Here is a 23,048-nt window from a genome sequence, read left to right as displayed (position 1 = left end):
GTAGAGCACAAGTACTTGGAATTTTCAGTGTTACTGTGATGGTCTGAAACCTCCACAATGTAAACGGAGTTGAATAGCATCAGCAACTCTTAAGTACAGTTAAGATCGTTCCACAGCATAGATGCAACAAAAGATTTAGGGCAGAACTTTCAACTTCGGTGGGGGTGTAAAACATGCGATATCGGATCGTCCCACTTTATATATTTTTTGTTTAGCTGTTAAAAATGATAGTCTGATCTTGAGTTATGCTTATGAATGTCTACAATGCATACAGATGGGATGGGGCAGGTATAGTCTTTAGCCAAGCTTAGCTTTTAAATGTCCATTTTTTCCCCTAGACTTTCAGCAGCTTTGTGCAATTGGAGCTTGTGGCTTTGTGACTTCCTTAGGGCTAAGTTGGAAAACACTTACACAACCTCCCCCTTTCCACTTTCTTGCTGTGCGGATAATAGGGAGAAGAGGCACCAGGGACGAGAAGTAGACATGAGAATCCCCAACTGGTAACAAAATAGGGAAATTGTAATTGGAGTCCTTTTTATGATTCAGTCTAAAAATATTAGTCATAATTTGTGAGTAAACAGCTCTCAAGGCTTAATTTCCACATATTTTCAAACTAATTCAACATTTAGGATCTGTGCAATCAGAGCTGAGCACAGGATGGTGCATTCACACCAATGAATGGAATGTGTTGGTATTGTGTGTAGAATATTGTTTTTTTAAAAAAAAAACAAGTGAGTGTTTGATGGAACAGAAAATGTACAGCAAAGAGTGATTGTGTGATTGGGTTTGTCCTGGAGATGTCATCAAGTGTTGGTCCTCACTCAGCAGTATAGATGAAATCAATGTGGGTTCCTTCAGCCTTAGAACGCACATTTCAAAATATTGCAAAATATTTGCACTTGGCAGTAGCCTTTCCATTGAATGGTGTTGGGATAAATGCCCACTATAAGGAGTGGCTAAGGAGGCAAAGAGACAGCAACCACAATAAAATAAACCTCACTATAGGGATTGACACAAATATACTTCTGGGCTGTCATTAAAGCCCTTTTGCCATTGGAAATCTCTTGCAAAAATAAAAATTACAGTGGAGTCTAAGTATCTGAAATCCTTTCTTTACAATCAGTGTAATCTAGTTATGACTGCTTTTGAGGATTGCATCTCGCTCTCTTGCTCTGACTTTCTCACTCTTGAAATAAAATTTTTGCAATGAACATCCATTGACACTTCAACTGATCGTTGTAAAAATTTTGATTGCTTCAGGTGACTGCATTGTTCAAAGTTGCTGGAATAGCTGCACTATCAACCCTTTGACCCCTCGTAAATTAATACCATATTTGTGTTAGTTGTTTCTTCAGTCGTCTTCTGCCTGCTGTCTTTGTTTTGTCTCCTTTCCCTCTCTCTAGCTTAAGGGTACTGTAGTGCCTATACCACTTTCCATGCTAAAATTAGCTAACAGCGCACACCATGAATTGAACGTGGAAACTTGCTGGATTGTAAAGTTCATTGCATTTACTGACTAAACCATCAGGGTAAACTATTTATAATCTTGTGGGGAAAAAATAAAGTTTGGGGTTGAAAATCTGAGATCCTTCCGATGCAGCCTTGCTATAACTGTAGTGGGAGAAGGCCGGATATTTATTTGGGACCCAGATATGACCAGTCCCAGCTTCATGTTCATAATTCTACAGGACCTTGTAAGAGGTGGGCGGGGGTTCTGCCCCTTACAAGGCCAATGGTGCATTAACGGGCAGGGCTGAGTGGCAGAGACACCCGATGTCAGTAGTTCCCACGTCTGCCGCCTTCCATTAGTTGAGCACATCATTGTAGTACTGCCAAAAATTGCATATGGGCCCCACCTGGCGATCCAGCCTGGGATCATGGTCTAGACTCCTAAAGAAAACAGGGAATTAAACTATATATAAAAAAATAAATACAGCCCTTTTACAAAGCCCTAGATGTGACCACAAGTGGCATAGAAATTAAGATCTCTCCCTGACCCAGTAAACTTCGGCAGAATTAGCAGCAGAGATCCCAAGCAGGGGCATTCCGGCAATTATCCCAGGATGCGCACTCCCCCAATGCATTTTCAGTCTTTTAACAGCAACAACTTGCATTTATATAGTGCCTTTAGGTTGGATAAACGCCCCAAGGTGCTTGGTAGAGCCTTTTAATGTCCAAGTATGCACATTTTTGGTAAATACTTGCTTATATCGAGATCCATTTATTTCTTAACTGTCTAGGTTTGTACCGATCACCGATTGTCATATGCATATTCAGATTCCATACAATAACATTTTATCTGTCTTCGCCTGTGTTTCTATTGACCTCTCGGCCTTTTCCTTGCTGGTGTTTTTTTTCCCCTGCTTGGATGGAGCCTATGGAACAGCTGACCATGTGAATAAACTATGGGAATTTGAAATGATGTAAACTTAAATTCCTGGTTGTCTAGTTCTTCCTTTCTTCCTTTTGACCTACATAATATGTAAACAGTGTAGAAGACTTGCATTCCTGAGAGCTGTCTGTAATGGGAAGTTCAGAGAGCATTAAGTTAGTTCTAGATAATAAGCAGTACTTGCAGTTCTTCACCATGTTGGATTCTGTAGCATTTAGAGGCATCTTCTAGTAAGTTTAAATTCAGTCTACTTAGATTTCCTCTTGCTGAAGACAAAGCTGAACAATTGTGACTGATTTACACTGAAAACATTGGATTACAGTACAATGGGCAAACCTTCGGGGAAAAAACCTAGGCAAACACCCTCAAAAGTATTGCCTGTCACTTCTAGGGATCAGCATCAAATTGGGCCATTTTGGGTTTATCTGTCGATAAATAAATTTTGACTAATTCAAGCTTGGTCCAATATCATCAGTGAAATCGCATTGCGCAAGTTCAAAAGGTCACTACTTCCTGCAATGCCACGCTCTGTAATTATGCCACAAGATCAATGCCATTGTCGTGTGGTCAGGGAACTGGCATTTGGGCTCCTTTTGTATATTGCAGTTTCTGAAGGTCCAGCAGTGGGTGTGTCCATATTGTGCAGGTGGATGGTCGGTATGTACTGAACACTGGTTGTGTAGTGAAAAGGGAGGGAAAGAGAGAAGAAAACCATTTTCCTTAATAGTTCAGGGAGACTTGCAACTAGTTCACAAGCACCTGAGGTTTGCAGTTCCAAACTCCAGTCAGCAGGCGTATGTGCCTGCCTTCTCTTGTTGCTGTGCTCATAGGCTCCAAAAGTAAGTCTTATTTTTGTACTGGGTAATAATTAGTTACATACAGTGACACCACTGTTCCTGTCCAGAATGGAGATGATTGGTTAATTCCCCCGTTAATCACACCTGTAAGTGACTGGGATTGATTTTACCCACATAATTTGTATCTAACTATCCTCCACTCACTGCATTTTGCTGGAGAAATCACTCCACTTTTATTGGGAGACGTTGCTGCAGTTTGGGTCATGAGTTCGGTTTGCTGTAGTTCGTGGCTGTATATAATGACACCACTATTCCCATAGACTGTTTGCTGTAGTGCGTTGTTTAAACAGACTCTGTTTACTGAGTAAATAGACATTGCTGTAAAATACACTATTTACAGTGAGTTCTGCCATAAGTCCTGCCCCACCTCCAACTCATTGGCTGACACAGTGGTGTCAATAGACACTCTGGTAAGAATTTGTACCGAACACAAACATCCTAGACTTTGTGTCGGTTACGTTGCTGTCTAGATCTAACTGTATTTAACTGTGTCAACTTGCAGCTCTAGGCCACATGTTTGACTTTATGGGCTTTTCAGTTTTGGAGGATAAATCCTAAATTAGAACACTCTGTATCGGCAGCTTGAGATTTATGCAAATTGATAAAAGCATAGACTTATAATTTATACATGGCCTCCTGAGTTTCTGTGGTGTGCACCCATGTGGCCCACGAAGACAAAAAAACTTGGACGCTTCTACATTAATTACAAATGATTAACTGGACACTTGCTGTCTCTCCCCCTCTATTGTGTGAGAACAGTGAATGAAACTTCTTAAGCTTGGTGTTGAGTTGCTAGAAACCCTCAAAGTCTTGGTTTATAACTTTTTCCCCCTCTTCCCACCTTCCAACTGTAGAAGTCACATTTGCTTTTTAAGTCTGTTCATCTGTTAACAATTGCTTGTTAAACTTTACAGCTGATGTGTCAGATTTCTTTTTTTCTTTGCCTCTCCTCTTTCTTCAATATGTAGTTCCATCCTCTTTTACTTTGACCAGGTGGTCATTGTTCATATTTTAAACATTGGCAATGAGTGTGGACAGGCAATTTGACCATGCCGGCCCAGCCAAATCCTGTCCTTGCCTGATGTCCATCTGCACACTGTTTTCAGCAGGAATCACTAGATAGTGATCATTAAAGAGAACCCTGACTAATTTTTTCCCTTGTTCTCCAAAGCCTGGCAGCTTGAGGCTAATTGTAGCACTCTTCCTGCTACCCTGTTAAGATTAACTAACTCACCATAGACTGGGGATCCAGTGTGGGTCCCTGCTTGTATGTATGGCTTGGCTAATCAGTGCATCAACTCACTGAGCCTTTGGGTGACCTTTGTCAGTTTCCTAACTGGACTCCATAAGTTAATTCACTTCATTAAATGCCAGGGCCCCTAATTTCCGAGTATCTATAATTTTAATGCTGGCTTACTATCAATTGTAAAATGTCTTCCTAGGCACTAAAGCCTGGTTTCATGGTGTTAAAGCTAAGACATATTTTCCCACATGGGTTTATCTAAGCAGTGCATACCTTAAAAAAAAAATCAAGTTATGTCAGTTATTAGGGATCGGATACAATCCAGTCCAGATTAATTAAGAGATATCTATTTGTGCTGAGTTAGCTGATCTTGACTGTGCATTCAAGTAGGGGCATTACACTCAAATGTAATGCCCCTACTTGAATGCAGTAGGGGCATTACATTTGGCCTCAGTACCCTGGTTTAGGGAGCGGAAAATTGGTTTGGACCTCTTGCTACTGATTGCTATGCAGCTACCCTGACGGAAGTGTGGTTGTACGGATGGCGGATGAGGAGTCAATCAGGCTCTGCAGTGGAGCCCATTGTGGTAGAATAGTCTGCTGACACTCTCATTTTGTATGGCTCAATGCTACCCTGGGTGTTACACTTACACTCATAGCTTTCTCTGGTTGCCAACTGAGACAAAGTCCAAAGTTCGCTGAATATTTTTAATCTACTGAAGACCTTGGACCCCTGAATCAAATTGTATGTACGTATAGAGAAAAAAATAGATTGAGTGATCCTTGGATTATGGGAAGCACTTAATTGAATCTGGAACAAAGCCTGCTGTACAAACTGAAAAGTGTCTGTAAACAAATGTTTTTCATAAATTCTTATGAGTAAAATTTAAATGAACTGCAACATGATTTTACATAGCGATAACTTATGACTGTACTATTTGGAAAAAAATACTCTGCCGGCAGCAATCACAAAGGCAGTATGTTTTTCTTTTCTATTTGGTAGTTTCTTTGAATTTGAGTTTGTTCTTGTACTTGTTGCTCACAACACAAATCAAATTCAGTTTTTCAAGAGATGCTGTAACAGCACTTGGCAAAATCCTGCTTCATTTTTTTGGAAGCCTCTGAGGATTAGTTTGGCAGTAAAATATGCAACATATGTGACCATTCTGCAGTTTTCAGTTTGGCTCTGCTCAAAGTCTTCCAGGCTTGTTTGTCACATCAGGGTTGTTAAAGTGAAGTTTGCACGTCATTGTGGAATTCGCATCTGTACTTCATTAACTTTGCTGATGTTCCTTAGTCGCAGCCCAAACAATGATGTTGGCATCTGGTAATTTGAAACAATTATCTGGTGTTAATTGTTTAATTTTTAAAAGTGTCTGGTTAACTTGCATCCTTTTGAGTTGTGATTTTTTTTTAGGGCATGTTTTTTTTCCAAAAAATATACTTTATTCATAAAATTTGCAGCAATACAGTTGTCATATCACATTCCAAACGTACACAATACAGATTATGCAATTTTCAGGTTACATCAAGTGCAGTTCAATGAACACATTGGACATAATTACAGTTCATGACACTCTAGGGTGCCTCATTGCATTACACTCAATACAGATTATTGATAACAGGTTCTTTACAGGTTCTTTACAGTTACATGACATCAATTCGAATTTTTCCCTGATTGCAGCCCCTCGGTATACAATGGCGGGAAGGCTCTAAACGGTTGCCTTTCCCCACAGAGCCTTTGCGGCGGCCGCACCCATCCTCAGTGCGTCCCTGAGCACGTAGTCCTGGACCTTGGAATGTGCCAGTCTGCAACACTCAGTCGAGGACAGCTCCTTGCACTGGAAGACCAGCAAGTTTCGGGCAGACCAAAGGGCGTCTTTCACCGAGTTGATGGTCTTCCAGCAGCAGTTGATGTCCGTCTCAGTGTGCGTCCCCGGGAACAGCCCGTAGAGCACAGAATCCTGTGTTACGGAACTGCTCGGGATGGACCTGGACAGATACCAGTGCATCTCTCTCCAGACCTTCTTTGCAAAGGCACATTCCAGAAGGAGATGGCTGACGGTCTCGTCTCCAGTGCAGCCTCCTCTGGCACGGTGGCGCTGAGAGTCCGGGAGTGCATGAAGGGTCTGACGAGAAGGGCCCTTCTCACCACCAGCCAAGCTAGGTCTTGGTGCTTGTTTGAAAGCTCTGGCGATGAGGCGTTCTGCCAAATGACATTGACAGTCTGCTCGGGGAACCAACCGACAGGATCCACCATCTCCTTTTCCCTCAGAGCCTCGAGGACCACTTGCTGATCGCCTTGTGGTCAAAGGTGTTTTCTGCACAAACTTTTCCACGAAGGACAGGTGGGGCGGAACGGTCCAACTGGATGGAGCGTTCCGTGGCAGCGTGGCCAGGCCCATCCTTCTCAACACCGGAGACAGGTAGAACCTCAGCACGTAGTAACACTTTGTGTTTGCGTTCTGAGGGTCTATGCACAGCTTGGTGCAGCCGCACACAAAGGTGGCCTGTTTTAATCTAACTTTTCCCTTCTAGGTTTCCCAGGTCATGCATCTCCTGCAAAAACTAGGGAGGACAGCCAAATTGTCCTCTGCCTATTACTAAGGGTGTCCAAATTTTTTGTCTTTGTAGGCCATATAGATATGTACCATGGAGCACCTTGAAACATATACAAATTAATAAGAACACTTTTTATATGCTTCAAGGTGCTGCTACATGACTCATGGACCAGTGAGACAACAGGCCTTTTTGAACTTCTAGGATCCAAAATTCAAATAGTGTGATCCTACAAGAAAAGCACAAATAGAACTGTTTCCTGAGCTTTAAGGGCCAGATTGCCAGGAATTGGGGCTGCTTGTGGCTCAAGAGTCTTGCTGAAATATATTTTCACAGGTATCGGCACCCTCAGATACCTCACTGACTGTTATTAATATGTGAGCCTAGACGGTGAATATCAGTAAACTGTTCAATAGAATAGAAGGCATTGCAACCAATTCAAGTGTTGACCTCCCCCAATGTCCAAATATTTGCACTTCCAGCTAGTTAGAAATTAGGAACAGGAGCACTGGCCTGTTTTCTCCCCTATCTTCCCAATGGGGTTGCTGGACAGCAATCAGGAGCACTAGCCAATTTTACAAAAAAATTGACTATTATTTGTTCTAGGGATGTGGATAACACTGGCAAGACAGTGTTTATTGCCCATCCCTTGTTAACAGTAAGCCACATTGTGTAGGACTGGAGACACATGTAGGCCAAACCAGGTAGGGGTGATAGGTTCCCTTCACTGAAGGACATTAGTGAGCCAGTTGGGTGTTTATGATGATCTGGCAACTTTCTGCTGTTAGCCCACAAGTTACTGGATTTATTGAATTTAGTTTCAATGATGGGATTTGAACTCTTCATCTTTTGGGTTGCTTGTCCATTTCTATAACTGGGCTACCATTCCGTCTCCATCTCCATCCCTGTCCCTGCATGGGTTGCTAGATAACAATCAGAAGCACTAGCTGTGATTCCTTCCCTCCCCTCCATCTCCTCGAGGATGTCATGGCCAATTATATTGCCTCTACTGTCACCCCATTTAGATCAGCTAACTCAGGATGTACCTGGAATAACCGAGGTCCATCTTAGTCTGTAAGGCTCAGCCACCTACTAGATAAATTTGCTGAACCATTGGGGAGCCTTTTTCTTTTTGTTTTTGAAGTTTTAGCTTGAGATGACATATCATAGGGTTAAAGAAACTGCCCACTAATAACTACCAAATGTGGAAGTTTGAACCTTTTTTCTTGTTATAAACATCAAAGAAAAAAGGTTCAAACTTTCACATTTGAAGTTTATGCTGTGTGGCTTTGTAGCGTGGTGACCTAGTCCCTGACTTGAAAATACCATTGTTGGCAACTTGAGTCCTAATACAGGCGGATGCAGCAGCCTAATAAATGTGTGTTTTGACAGTTTTTGCTGACAGGTGGCAAATGCTGATGTACTGACCAACTTTACCCAATGACAGAATGAGTTGTGTCCTAAGTAGCCCAGCTAGCAGGCTATCTCAGAACTGAAAGCTCTATTTTTTCCACTTCTTTTTCCCCCCTTCGTCTCTTGGAATCATTGATTCGTGTTGAGGCTGATTCCATAGAAAGCTAGCTACCCTCCGGCACCTTACCCAGAGCCATTATTCATGTGTGAACATAGGTAGTGACTGTCAAGAGGCTGTCCTGGGCAGCAGCCCAGCCTGAGCCTGATCCTAACATCCACACATGCGCACTTTTGCACAGGTCGCTGGACAGCGCTTATGAGTCTCTGGCTCCACCCCGCCCCCTTCCTTCCTCGAAGGAGCTATGGCTAATTGTAGTGCCCCTACTGTCTACTCTGCTAAGAAGTAGGCACTTTTATATTGCTTTGGTAGCACTAGCCTCCCCAAGTGTGGGTTTTGTACAGCCGAATGCAAGCCAAATATAAAACTTACTCAAGACTAGCTGCGGGAAGTACGTCTTCCTGGCTGCTGCTGTTATTGATTCCAGGCATCTTTATAATTAGCTTACAGCTGGCTGCTCGAGGTCTGCACCTGGGGTGCCCAGTGCCACTTATGCAATATAAACGCACCCAAAAATGGTCTTTTTCCCCCTTGACCTTTCTCATTTCTCCCACCCCCCCCCCCCCCTCTCCCACCCCATCACCACCACCAACGTAGCATGTCTTTTATACAGCCAAGTGAATGGGCCACTGAGAGCTCCATTACTTTTCTAAGTGTCTTATTCCCTGCATAAACGTTTGACTTCTAGTCAAATAAACACATCAAGAACGTTTGTTCTGAGGAAGGAGGGGCCGCACCTGGATTGTTCACTTATCTTTCTGTTTCGGTTGCTGACAGACCTGTGTATTTGCAACATTTTAATTGTCTTTATCTCAGATCATTTATAGTCAGATATATGCTATCTTGAGGACAATTGGCAGGCTTTACAAAGCACAATAGCCAAAAGAATTTCAGATTAAATAAGCCTGTCTAAATGGAGTTTAGTTAAGTCTCCTAAGGGGATAAGATTTTTGATATCACAACTTCCCAATGTTCCATGGATCAAGAGTCAAATCTATGAATATTTTACATGGTCAAAGAGGAAAAAAGCAAACGCTCTGTGTAAAGACTGCTAAGTGATAAACTTGTAGGCCAAAATGAGGAGCTATTAACAATTATTCCTTATAAATTATGAATGTAATTTTAAGCAATGAAAAATACAGCTGGAACATACAAAGACAACCAGTTTACCAAGAAATGTTGTTTTGGATCAAGATTTTCTGTGGATTAAACATGAAAATGAGCAGTTTGCAGATATGTGTCTCAGTCCATTTAATCATTAAACTACAGAATCAAAATGAAAGCAGTGCACACGTGTTTTTTTTTCAAACTCTTCACCCCCACCCCCAACCCAATCCTTTTCCTTCCTGTTGGCTCGCCTCTGGTACTGTGTCTAAGTAGTCATTCTTCATGTGTCAACCTAGATTATGAATGTTGCCAAGTTAGTCAACTGTGCAAGCATCATAGCTGTGGTGGATCCTGTCCTCACCTAACCTACATGCATACACTTTCCAGCAGGTGTTGCTGGGTAGCGATCAGGCATGCAACCCCGTATCATTTTGATTTTTAGATCTCACTCACACAAGTGAGGCACAAGTGATGGTGTCTTTAGGATGAGAGCCAGCTCTAAGGGCTCATGTAAGAGGCCAATAAGCATCAGCTTTTTACTGAAACTACACTTTGTGACTATTCTCTCTTCCTTTTGCAGTCGCAGAGTGAAGACCTACGAAACTTGAATCTTGCTGGCCATGTTGGTTTTGACAGCCTTCCAGATCAGCTGGTCAACAAATCAACAACACAAGGGTTTTGCTTCAATATTCTTTGTGTGGGTGAGTAAAATTTGAAAGCACCAAAGAGAGAACATTGATATACATGTTTTTCATGTCCCACAACCATCAAATGAGATAAACAACCAGTTAATTTGTTTTGGTAGTGTTGGTTGAGGGATGAATGTGGGCCAGGAGAACTCCTTTGATCTTTGAATTGTGTCATGGGATCTTTTATGTCCCCCTAAGCTGGCAGACAAGGCCTCAGTTTAACATCTTATCCAAAAGATAGCAGCCCCAACAATGCAGCACTCTCAGTACTATACTGAAGTGTCAGCCTCACTGGAGAGGGCTTGGACGTAGAACTTTCAGACTTGAAGGCACAGTATGAATTCACTTTAGATTTCACTTTAGACACCATGGATGCTTTTTTATTTTAAAAAAGTCTAAGGAGGGCATGTACAGCATGTATTTTCCTTTTGTTTAATTGCTATTGTAACTAATCTGTCCAGGACATGCTGTAGCAGAGTGTGCAGTTAAATGTTGGTGGTGTGCACTCGAGAAATGAAGTATGAGGTTGAAAGATGAGGAAAACCAGAGTTGGATATTTTGGGGTAAGTACTTAATAGGCCCTAATCCGTGCTCCCAATGAGAATAAACAATGAACAGAAAGTCACAGGCTGATTATCTGCGATTTTTCACAATGCACTCTCTGTGAGCGCCACTTCTCTCCTGGGATCATAGAATTAGCCATAATATTCATAGTACTTGCCACTGGATGGTTACATTTATTTTTCTTATCCATCCCAGAAGACTATATAGAAATCACACTTTGAGAGTCCCTGTTTATCACTTTTGAACTGGTTTCAAGGTTTTTTGACTTCCCAATCTACCAAATTTTTGTTGCATATAACAAAAACCTCAGATGGGAGGGAAGTAAAGGAGCTTGTGGAGTAGTCCCAAAAACAGCCGAGACACCAAATGTTGTGATGCTGATTTGTTCCAAGGAGGCCTGTTTGCCTAATGCTGCTGGTGTGCATAAACTTCTCTGCCCGAGGAGTCTGTAAACTGTAATTGTTTTAATGTAGGACCAAATTTCGCTGTGGCAGGGCATCTAGTGGTGTCTGTCGTTAGTTAGACTTGCCCTTGCACGTTTAGGTTTTTAAATTTTTGCGTGGCGAGTTGCTGAAAGTGCGAGCTGGTAATGTCATAGCGAGGGAAACAGGGCATCTGGGATCTAAGTGAACAGGGCAAGCAACAGGGTATCTCCTTAATCAATTAGATTGAAGGATTGTGAAATAAACAGTGCAAGGACTGAGAAGGAAGTGTAAACTAGAGTGAGTGAATTCAATGTCAAATCAAGTACAGAAAGAGAAATAGAGAGGGAATGAAAGATTGGATTAAGAAAGAGAAAAAAGAGACAGAAAGGAAAAGTTTAAAAAAAAAATTAAAGTTTTACATTTTTAAAATCTCCAACAACAATTAAATGAGACTCCACACTTGTAATAGTTAATGTTCAGTGCCAGAGATTACTTGTTTGGTGGCAATTAACACTTACCATGTTGTTAAAAAGGTACTTAGACTGGAATAGACAAGATTTAACTTTCTGTGGCGAGTTTAGTTCATATCTATTGCGCAAATACAGCAACTTCAGGCCGTTCAATGCATTTCAATGGTGAGCCAATCGGTGAGATGCCGTTTCCGTGATGCTAACAGCAGAGCGGCGCAATTCAGACAGCAACTTTTGGATAGTTGTGTTTAACCGTGCATCTGCCCCTCACCTGATGTTGCTGTACCATTTGCGCATAAATAACAGCGAGCGCTGTTAGCCTCACCATTATTTTGACATGAAAATCTGGGCCATTGATTTTTTTGGAATGGAGTGGTTGGAATTTGAAATAGATTGAACACCTCAAGTAGTTAAGTACTTGCCTCTACAGTTCTTTTCACCTTTTAAACCCGTCAAAGGTTTGAGTGCATGCTACTGTACTGAAACTTCTTTATATTAACATATTGAGTCTATACTTGAAGCCCTAACCTCGAACCCACTAAATTGGAGGTATTGAAGTGCAAGTTTTGAGTCATTGAAGTGCTGGAATCTCTTCTGTTTGCACAGATCCTTAGATCACATACTTTTAATGTCCACTATATATTTTTTTAAGTGTCAACTTGGTTCAGTGGCACCTCTCACAACTTTGAGTCAAAAGTTTCTGTGTTCAAGCTCCACTGGGATTTGAGCATATAATCCAGGCTGATATTTCAATGCAATACTGAGTGAGCACAGATTGCTGCATTGTCAGAGGTGCAGTCTTTTGGATGAGACGTTAAACGTCTGCCTGGTTAGGTGAATGTAAAAGATCTCATGGCACTTTTTTGAAGAAGAACAGGGAGATCTCCTGATGTCGCAAACAACATTCATCCCCCAACCAACACCATCGAAAAAAGATTTACCTGGTCACATCTTATTGTTGTTTATGGGACCTTACTGTGCGCAAATTGGATGCTGCATTTGCCTACATAGAACAGTGACTATACCTCAAAAAGCAATTCATGGCTGTAAAGTGCTTTTGGACATCCTGAATACATGAAAGGTGCAAAATAACCAAGTTATTTTTTACTTTTTTCTTGTATCTCATTTTGTACTGAATATATATTGAACAATACAAAAATGGTGATTTTAACTATTGTAAATTCATTGGTGAAGCACCGTCCTCAGCCTAACCATCTTCAGCTGCTTCGTTAATGACATTGGATAGATTTTTGTTAGGTAAGGGCATCAAGGGATATGGACAAAAGGCAGCTACATGGCGTTGAGGTACAGATCAGCCATGATCTAATAGAATGGTGGAACAGACTCCAGGGGCTGAATGGTCTACTCCTGTTCCTGTGGTCCCGCTGTAGAATCATCAGTTAGCAGCCCCACTGCTGACTTTATGACAATGTTCAACTATATTCACAACTCCTCCAATAATGAAGCAGCCTTTAACAGGACGTGGACAACATCATGACTTGGGCTGACAAGTGGGAGGTAACATTTGTACCGTATGAGGGCCAAGCAATGACCATTTGCAACAAGAATAAGCCCAACCACTTCCTCCTTCATTACTGGGTCACAATCTTGGAATTCCTCACTTAACACCATTGCGGGAGCACCATTGCCACAAGGACTGCAGCAGTTTAAGAAGAAAGCCCACCACCACTTCAAGGCTAGCCAGGGTTGGGCAATAAATGTAGCCTTGGCAGCATGGGCCACATTCTTGAGTTCAAATTAAAAAAAAACTTTTTAGTGCAGTATAATGATTAGGAAGGAAGGAATGAATGTGCATGAAAAGGTCAAGGAAACGGCAACTTTTCTGTGTAGCAGTTGCATCAGGATTGACCTATTTAACATAGCTTACTGTGTCAAGGTATTAGAGAGGATACAGAAGAGAGTTACTATACTGGTACCAGGGGCAAGGGACTTCAGTTATGTGGAGGGATTGGAGAAGCTGGGGTTGTTCTCCTTAGAACAGAGAAGGTTAAGGGGAGATTTGATAGAGGTGTTCAAAATCATGAACAGTTTTGATAGAGTAAATAAGGAGAAATTGTTTCCAATGGCAGAAGGGTCGGTAACCAGAGAACATAGATTTAAGGTGATCGGCAAAAGAGCCAGAGGCGCATGGGGAAACATTTTTTTATGCAGCAAGTTGTAATGATCTGGAATGCACTGCCTGAAAGGGTGGTGGAAGTGGATTCAATAGTAACTTTCAAAAGGGAATTAGATAAGTTTTTTCCCTTCAAGTATTTAACAGGGTTATGGGAAAAGAGCAGGGGAATGGGACTAATTGGTTAGCCCTTTCAAAGAGCCGGCACAGGAACGATGGGTTGAATGGCCTCTTCCTGTGCTGTACCTACTATGATACTGTAGAGCCGCACTGTCTAAAGAAGCAATCTGCTCAACATCACACATCAATATTTTGTGGCCATCATCTCACTTAATGGCAGCTGGAGTGCCCAATGTGCAACTAACAGCCAATTTAACCCCACAGATGGAAAGATTATACATCTCTTTAAAAAGCTTAATTTTCAATTCTTTCTCTTTCTCCCTCCCCCCAGTAAAATATGGGCATTTGCTACACAGAGAGATTACCGACTCCTGTTCATTTGACCTTTCCACGAAGATTCAGTTGTTCTTTTTCTTGTTACATTGCAGTGAGGTTTTTTGAAAACTTATTGAAATGTGATGTAATAATTAACTAGTAGTCCATTTCTGAATGGTTGATCACCAGTTGATGGAGTATTTAAATCAGTGCTTTGGTTTTAAAATTGTTTGGATTCCTGAAAAGGGATTCTGCAGATATAACGTTTTTATCATTGACAAATTTCTTTGTGCAGCACAGAATTTGAGCCACCCAATTGTAATTTAATTGGGTGTTTAAAGATCAAAAAATGTTAAAACTGAAATTTTACATACTTGAATGCCACATATTGTGATTTTTATTGAGTTCATAAAACTGGTGAGGACAAATAGAACATAAATTTAAATGTTAATCCTATTCCAGAGGCATTTTCATCCAGTCTGTGTGTAGGTAAATCTGATTTTGTTAATGTTAAATATGTCCTGTTGGAAACAGTGGTGAATGTTTTACATTCTTGGACTGCTGTTTCTGTCCATTAGTTATGGATTGTTTGCTGAACATCACGAAGACCCCGGTGGCTTACAAAAAACAGACTTCCCACTGAGTTTGGTTTATTCTTAATCATGAGAGTCCAGCAGAGAGTGAAAATGGCCTGAAGCCAACCATGTGACTTGTTCTGCTCTGCATGAAACCATTCGAAATTTGGTGTGCAAATTGCTAATTAGCATTTACAATGCTAAGACAAATATCAAACTTCAGTACAATCCTGCAAGTGAAAGAAAGCTGATCAAGTATGAAACTCTCCTTTCTTATTTTAAAAAGGGGTTTTAAAAAAATATTCCCATAGCCCATAGTTATGACCTACTTGCTGACTTCTGCCAGTGCTGCTCAGTAACCAGTATGTATTCAAGGGCAGGCAAGGTTGATTCTCTCCTCTGTTGTTTCAAAATGATCCTCTTTCCCCAAACACAGCAATTGGCCCTTCTGCGATGGCGGAGTTGTAATCATAAATCATTCTATAATGCATCAACACATTGACATGGTTGTTACATTATTAGACTAACACTGGCTGCCCTGTTGCATTTATCTTGAACGTTAATTATATAGGATGGGAATTTTTGGTTGAACTTAAACCGGGGTTAATTTGTATGGGTGTCGAACAGCAAAGCACATGAAAAAAGGTCTGCACTTTCAGTGTTCTTGTGCTGAGATGAAGATCAGTTCACTAACTTTATTTTAAGATTTGGTTCAAGGAAATTATACCAGCCTTTTCAGCATATATTTTTAATTAACATTATGTACATATAAAAAATTGTGTTTTTGAAACAATCTCTACTTTGAAGAGTTGTGCATATTAGGGAAGCAATGGAAAATATTGAGTCTCTGAGTCTTTTGGTTCTTGTCTGTGTTCTGTCAGGCTGGGATTCCTTGTGATGCATTGTTTTCAGTTATGCTATTGTATCTTCACATTTGTCGTGGAACTTTATTCTTTTGAATTTTAGTAAGCAGTTTATACTTATCTTAAAAATGCACAAAAGAGGGTTTATATTCTGCTGTCAGTAGACTAATCTGAGGACAAAGCTTGTGAGTCTGTTGCTAATATAAGACTAGAGATGGCTTCTTACCTGCCTAGTAACTTGCTCTGAATTATATTTTTTTAATATAAATATAAGTTTTAATCTTGTGGTTTTTAAAAAATAAATAAAATGTAAACTTACAGTTCACCACTCTGTGCACAATAAAACCTGCTATTGATGAACTTGGTGTAAGGCTATCAACTATCCTTATATTTTAAAATATTTATTTCAACTTGGCTTTGAACCAGTTAAAGCTGTAGAGCCGAGTTCTTCTGAAAATCCAATGGAGTTTTCATATTGTTTGTAATCATCTTATACTTTTAAATATTCAGTGGATTAAGATTAGAAAAATTGCTTGAGGTTAGGAATACTTTTTTAATTTTAAAAACCCACGGTAAATTCAGTTAAAATTCGTCTTGGACTTCAGTATGTTTCCATTTTTGTTCATGGGAATTGGCTGTTTGAAGAAAATAATCTTAATGCCCGTAAATCTAACGCCAATATAACATTTCTGAAGGCTTTATTTAGTTTTCTTCAGAATGCATCAAAATGGTCTGTGGTGTGTTAAATCCTAAATAAAATGCACACCATCTTGCATTTGTCTCGGTTGATCAAGAATTCTGTATTCTGCCCCATATTGTTTAGCATTGGAATTCACTTGGAACACTGGATGTCTTGATTCACAAATTGAATGTAGGAACTGCCTTGCAAAATTGCGCTTCATAGTAGTGAATCTAACGTGGTGTGGTGCATGGAAACCGCTTTGTTGAAATCGCTGAAGTATTGTACCACAATCAAATCACGAGCTCCGTGTAGTTGGTACGAACACAGTGGATACATTGTCAGTAATGTGCTGACGAAGGGCTTGTGAGGTTTCTTCAACTGTTGCTTTTGTGAAAGAAAAATGGTCTCTGTGTTTAGAGGGGGGAGAAGGCCTGGCAGCTCAAAAAGAAGTTCATGGAGCAAAGGTTGACCTCGGTCTTCACTTGACGTCTTGTTTTTAATTTAAAAAAACATTTTTTCCATGGGGTGGAGTGCAAAGCAATTCTTAAAAAAAAAAGATAGCAAGAAAATCTGTAGAAAGAAAGAGGAAAATGCTTGAGTGACTCCAATCAATGCAATTCCTATTAATAAGATTTGTAGCACTTCACAAGTAAAAAAATATCACTGACTTTGTGCATCTCTCCATGGGATCGTTGGATCAGTAGATTTCACTGCTGTGTAGAATTAGTTTATTTTCAGCTTTGTGTAACTAGACAAGTTAATAAAATTGGCCGAAAGGAAACTGAAGAGTAGCAATCTCTATGGAAAGGACAACAGCTCATTCCTGAAGAAAAAACATTCTTGCTTTTTATTTAAAAAATAGTAATAGTGACATGGTATGGCAATAAAGTCAGTTTTACTGCAAGATCTCAAGGTAGACTAAGATGAGGAAGGCCATTAGGTCCATCCTAGCTCCTCCCTGTAGAAAGACATGCCAGCTCTTTCTCCCCCCTCGCCCCCCCCCAATAAAACCATTGAAGTTTGCAGCACAGAAGGAGGATATTCGGCCAATCGTGTCTGTGCTGGCTCTGTGCTAGAGCAAGTCAAAAGTATTTGAACTCCTAAGTGTTTATCCACACCCTTTACTGTCTTTCCCTTGCGTGTATACTCCCACTCCTTGTGTTTTCTCTCATTTGTCTTACACTTGTTCACATTAAATTACATCTCTCATTTGTCTGCCCATTTAGTTAATCTGTATCTGTCTTCCTGAGTCTTTTACCATCCTCCTCATAGAAAAGAAGGAGGCTTGGGGAACTGTTGTCAGCAGATTTCGAGATTGAGATCCTATACCCAGGTCCAGATCATCTATATATGCCGAGAGCAAAAGTGGAGCCAGCACTGACCCATTGGATGCACCGTTACCATCCCTTCTCCAGTCCAAACAACACCATTTACCCTAAATCTTTGTTTCCTATCCGGCAATTATCTTTCTATCTATATATGCTATATTTCCTCTTGTACCATACATCTGAATTTTTCAAACATGCCTTTTGGAGGCATCTTATTGAATGCCTTCTGAAAATCCATACACACTATATCTACTGCATTCTCTCTATCCAGTCGGTTACTTAATCAAAAAACTCTATTAAACTTGTCAAACACAACTTGCCTTTAACAAATCTATGCTGGCTCTCCTTGATTAACCCATACATTTCTAAATACTTACTAATTTTATCTTGAATTATGGATTCTAAACTTTGCCCATGACTGACATTAGACTAATTAGTCTATATATAAATATCTGGTTTATTCTTCTCTTTCTTTTTGAATAATAGTGTTGCTACTCTCTAGTCCCCTGGTACAATTTGTATTTTTAAGGAGAATTGACCAGCACTGGCCAGAGCCTGTTTCATACAGCCAGGTTTCCAGTGCTTTCATCAACACTACCTACCCAAAAGTTCATGTGGCAGTTTTTGATGTCCTCTGATGCAGAATTTATTGTATAAAGTTGATATCCAGTGATCTGACGCCAAATTAGTTATCAGTCGCACACTGCTTCAGCTTCACACCAACTGGAGTACAACAGCAATTAATGTGAAGCAATCTTTTTAAACCTTAAAACTTTTAAAAAGGTAGACAAGCACTCAAGCCTTCGGCCATATCCTGTTTTCACCAATTCAGGAACTTGGCCAAACACAGACCAAGTAAAGAAAGTCACATTCTATGTTATTTGCACAATTGATTTAAGTTTCTAAAATTCTTTGGGGGCTAAATTGGGCCAAGTAGCGTCCAATTTTTAGGCGTTAGGCGGCCTCCTAAGGCTCCAAAATAGCGGGCAGGAAGCGTGCGCACATTTCTGACGGGAAGTGCGCCACCCGCCATATTGGGACAGGATAAACTAGAGCCGCCCTTTACCCATGCCTGAAGCTGGCGTTAGGCTATTTGGATGTGCAACTACGGGGCCGAACGCCTGCTTCAAGTCCCGGTTACAACTTTGGTTTGCCCTGAGGCAGCCAGCGCCAGCTGCTGCAGTGACATGCAGAGCCTGCCATCTGACTAATTTGAATGGAATCAATATGAAAAATAGCCCCACTTGAAAAATTCAGGTGCTGACTGGGACTGAATCCAGGCAAGCTCCACAGAATTTGATCTTCGTTCTTAGGCCGTCGCAAGCAATAGATAATAGGTGCCGGATGAATACACACACCAATGTGTATGGTGAGGGAAGAAGGGCCGGGATGGTTAAACAATCTAGTGTTGTCCAATAGAAATTCCTGACTAGCCACAGGTGTGGCTGTGGCAACACCGTTTTAGCCACATGCACTAATTTTAGTAGAAAACACTTTTCAGACGCTCACACAAGTAAATGTACTTCACGTGTATGTTCACATAACAACATCTACCACCGTTCATTAACCAAGGAAGTAAAGCACTCGCAATGATCAACAAAACACTCGCACACGCTGCTTGTCATCTTACCACTTTACCAACAAGTGCACAAAAAAGTTAAAGTTCACACACATTCGCTGTGTGAATACGAGTACTTACATCACATACCCAACGACGGTGTCTGTTACTCAATTTTAGTTTGCTAATCAGATATGCCGTTAGCCACACCTGGATTTGCAATTAGCCACATGTGGCTTGTGGCTAATGCATTGGACAATATACAAGAATGCCCTTTTGAATTCCTCAAAGGGGAAACAAAGTAAGCATTTGTAGATGTTGCCGTGGTGGTCCACAGGCCACCTATAAACTGTAACAGGAGCCAAACTAATGCATGTTAAAAATGAGAAGCATGTAATATACCATGATGCACTTAACTGTGAAACAAAATGTGTATAAGAAAAATTGTTTTTGGATCAAGACTTCGTATTTTCCTTCGACTTGAATCAGGAATGTTGTATAATGACTAGAATGTTTGGGACAGAGACATTCAATGCTTAAATCAAGCATTAATCTGGAGTATGTCTGTTTCCACTGTTATATGATCATTGATCAACTCTGTTTGAAGTAAACATCAGCTATGAATCTAGGCAGACTGGCAACTGGCTCAGTCACTGTGAGCTTTCATGTGCAGAATGTTTTTTTTAAAAAAAATCCCTAAATGTATCTCACTTACTATTTCACTGATAATAGGTCCAAAAATAAAACTAGAGGAATTAACTGAAATTTTGCTTATTAAATAGCATAATTTTTTATATAATTTTTTAGGTGACACTGGTATCGGTAAATCAACATTAATGGACACGTTGTTCAACACTAAGTTTGAAAATGCACAAGCATCCCACAATGAGCCTGGTGTCCGGTTAAAATCACGCAGCTATGAACTACAAGAGAGTAATGTACGGCTAAAGCTGACCATTGTAGATACAGTAGGATTTGGAGACCAGATAAACAAGGAAGACAGGTAAGTTTTTGAATATGAATAATTGTAATTGAAAATGTAGCGTCAAAGATTCTGTGACTATAGTTTAATGATGGTTCCACTGATGCTGTCACCCTTCCAGTACATTACCCAGGTGGCTATTTTTCATGCAGCAAGTAGTTTGAACCGGGAGACCAGTGGTGCCCAGTCCTGTCCTCACCAGGTGTCCACATATCAAGACTTTCAGCAGAGGTCACTGGATAATAATCTGGATTGGGAACTTCTGTTAATGTTTTCTCCTCTCCCAGGCTTATGGGCAATGAGACCAATTGTCACGTCTCTGTCTGTCTGTCTGTCTCTCTTCTCTCTTTTCCCCACCTTTCTCTCTCTTTCTCTTTCTTTCTCTTTTTTCTCTCTTTTTCTCTCTCTCTCTCTTTTCATTTTTCTCTTTTCTCCCTCTCTTCTCTCACTTTCCTCTCTTTCTCCTCTATCTCTTTTTTCTCCTCTCTCTATCTCTTTCCTCTCTCTCTCTTTCCACCCCTTCTCGCTCTCTCTCTCCCTCGCTCTCTCGTTCCTCCCATCCCCCTCTCTCTCTCTCGTTCCTCCCCTCCCCCTCTCTCTCTCTCGTTCCTCCCCTCCCCCTCTCTCTCTCTCGTTCCTCCCCTCCCCCTCTCTCTCTCGTTCCTCCCCTCCCCCTCTCTCTCTCTCTCTCGTTCCTCCCCTCCCCCTCTCTCTCTCTCGTTCCTCCCCTCCCCTCTCTCTCTCTCGTTCCTCCCCTCCCCCTCTCTCTCTCTCGTTCCTCCCCTCCCCCTCTCTCTCTCTCGTTCCTCCCCTCCCCCTCTCTCTCTCTCTCGTTCCTCCCCTCCCCCTCTCTCTCACTCGTTCCTCCCCTCCCCCTCTCTCTCTCTCGTTCCTCCCCTCCCCCTCTCTCTCTCGTTCCTCCCCTCCCCCTCTCTCTCTCTCGTTCCTCCCCCTCCCCCTCTCTCTCTCTCGTTCCTCCCCTCCCCCTCTCTCTCTCTCGTTCCTCCCCTCCCCCTCTCTCTCTCTCGTTCCTCCCCTCCCCCTCTCTCTCTCTCGTTCCTCCCCTCCCCCTCTCTCTCTCTCGTTCCTCCCCTCCCCCTCTCTCTCTCTCGTTCCTCCCCTCCCCCTCTCTCTCTCTCGTTCCTCCCCTCCCCCTCTCTCTCTCTCGTTCCTCCCCTCCCCCTCTCTCTCTCTCGTTCCTCCCCTCCCCCTCTCTCTCTCTCGTTCCTCCCCTCCCCCTCTCTCTCTCTCGTTCCTCCCCTCCCCCTCTCTCTCTCTCGTTCCTCCCCTCCCCCTCTCTCTCTCTCGTTCCTCCCCTCCCCCTCTCTCTCTCTCGTTCCTCCCCTCCCCCTCTCTCTCTCTCGTTCCTCCCCTCCCCCTCTCTCTCTCTCGTTCCTCCCCTCCCCCTCTCTCTCTCTCGTTCCTCCCCTCCCCCTCTCTCTCTCTCGTTCCTCCCCTCCCCCTCTCTCTCTCTCGTTCCTCCCCTCCCCCTCTCTCTCTCTCGTTCCTCCCCTCCCCCTCTCTCTCTCTCGTTCCTCCCCTCCCCCTCTCTCTCTCTCGTTCCTCCCCTCCCCCTCTCTCTCTCTCGTTCCTCCCCTCCCCCTCTCTCTCTCTCGTTCCTCCCCTCCCCCTCTCTCTCTCTCGTTCCTCCCCTCCCCCTCTCTCTCTCTCGTTCCTCCCCTCCCCCTCTCTCTCTCTCGTTCCTCCCCTCCCCCTCTCTCTCTCTCGTTCCTCCCCTCCCTCCCTCTCTCTCTCTCTCGTTCCTCCCCTCCCTCCTCTCTCTCTCTCTCGTTCCTCCCCTCCCTCCCTCTCTCTCTCTCTCGTTCCTCCCCTCCCTCTCTCTCTCTCTCGTTCCTCCCTCCCTCTCTCTCTCTCTCGTTCCTCCCCTCCCTCTCTCTCTCTCTCGTTCCTCCCCCCTCTCTCTCTCTCTCTCTCTCTCTCTCGTTCCTCCCCTCCCTCGCTCTCTCTCTCTCTCTCTCTCGTTCCTCCCCTCCCTCGCTCTCTCTCTCTCTCTCTCTCTCTCGTTCCTCCCCCTCTCTCTCTCTCGTTCCTCCCCTCCCCCTCTCTCTCTCTCGTTCCTCCCCTCCCCCTCTCTCTCTCTCGTTCCTCCCTCCCCCTCTCTCTCTCTCGTTCCTCCCCTCCCTCCCCCTCTCTCTCTCTCTCGTTCCTCCCCTCCCTCCTCTCTCTCTCTCTCTCGTTCCTCCCTCCCTCCCTCTCTCTCTCTCTCGTTCCTCCCCTCCCTCCCTCTCTCTCTCTCTCGTTCCTCCCTCCCTCCCTCTCTCTCTCTCTCGTTCCTCCCCTCCCTCTCTCTCTCTCTCGTTCCTCCCCTCCCTCTCTCTCTCTCTCTCTCTCTCTCTCTCTCTCTCTCGTTCCTCCCCTCCCTCCTCCTCCTCTCTCTCTCTCTCTCTCTCTCGTTCCTCCCCTCCCTCGCTCTCTCTCTCTCTCTCTCTCGCGCCTCCCTCCCTCGCTCTCTCTCTCTCTCTCTCTCTCTCTCGTTCCTCCCCTCCTCTCTCTCTCTCTCTCTCTCTCTCTCTCTCTCGTTCCTCCCTCCCTCTCTCTCTCTCGTTCCTCCCCTCTCTCTCTCTCGTTCCTCCCCTCCCTCTCTCTCTCTCTCGTTCCTCCCCTCCCTCTCTCTCTCTCTCTCGTTCCTACCA

At 42.7% G+C, this 23,048-nt stretch overlaps 1 protein-coding gene across 2 annotated transcripts in view; it reads left to right on the top strand.

Annotated features, from left to right (window-relative positions):
- Positions 1–23,048, top strand: part of LOC137325227 (septin-11) — a 96,409-nt gene that overhangs the window by 18,454 nt on the left and 54,907 nt on the right. For both annotated transcript variants that reach the window (XM_067990083.1, XM_067990092.1), the window contains exons 2-3: positions 10,270–10,390; positions 20,220–20,415. In XM_067990083.1, coding sequence (XP_067846184.1) covers positions 10,270–10,390; positions 20,220–20,415 — 317 coding nt within the window. The remainder of the gene's footprint in view (positions 1–10,269; positions 10,391–20,219; positions 20,416–23,048) is intronic.

Source organism: Heptranchias perlo, chromosome 1, assembly GCF_035084215.1.
Source record: "Heptranchias perlo isolate sHepPer1 chromosome 1, sHepPer1.hap1, whole genome shotgun sequence".
NCBI classification, from domain to species: domain Eukaryota; kingdom Metazoa; phylum Chordata; class Chondrichthyes; order Hexanchiformes; family Hexanchidae; genus Heptranchias; species Heptranchias perlo.
This window is presented reverse-complemented; position numbering and strand designations above follow the sequence as displayed.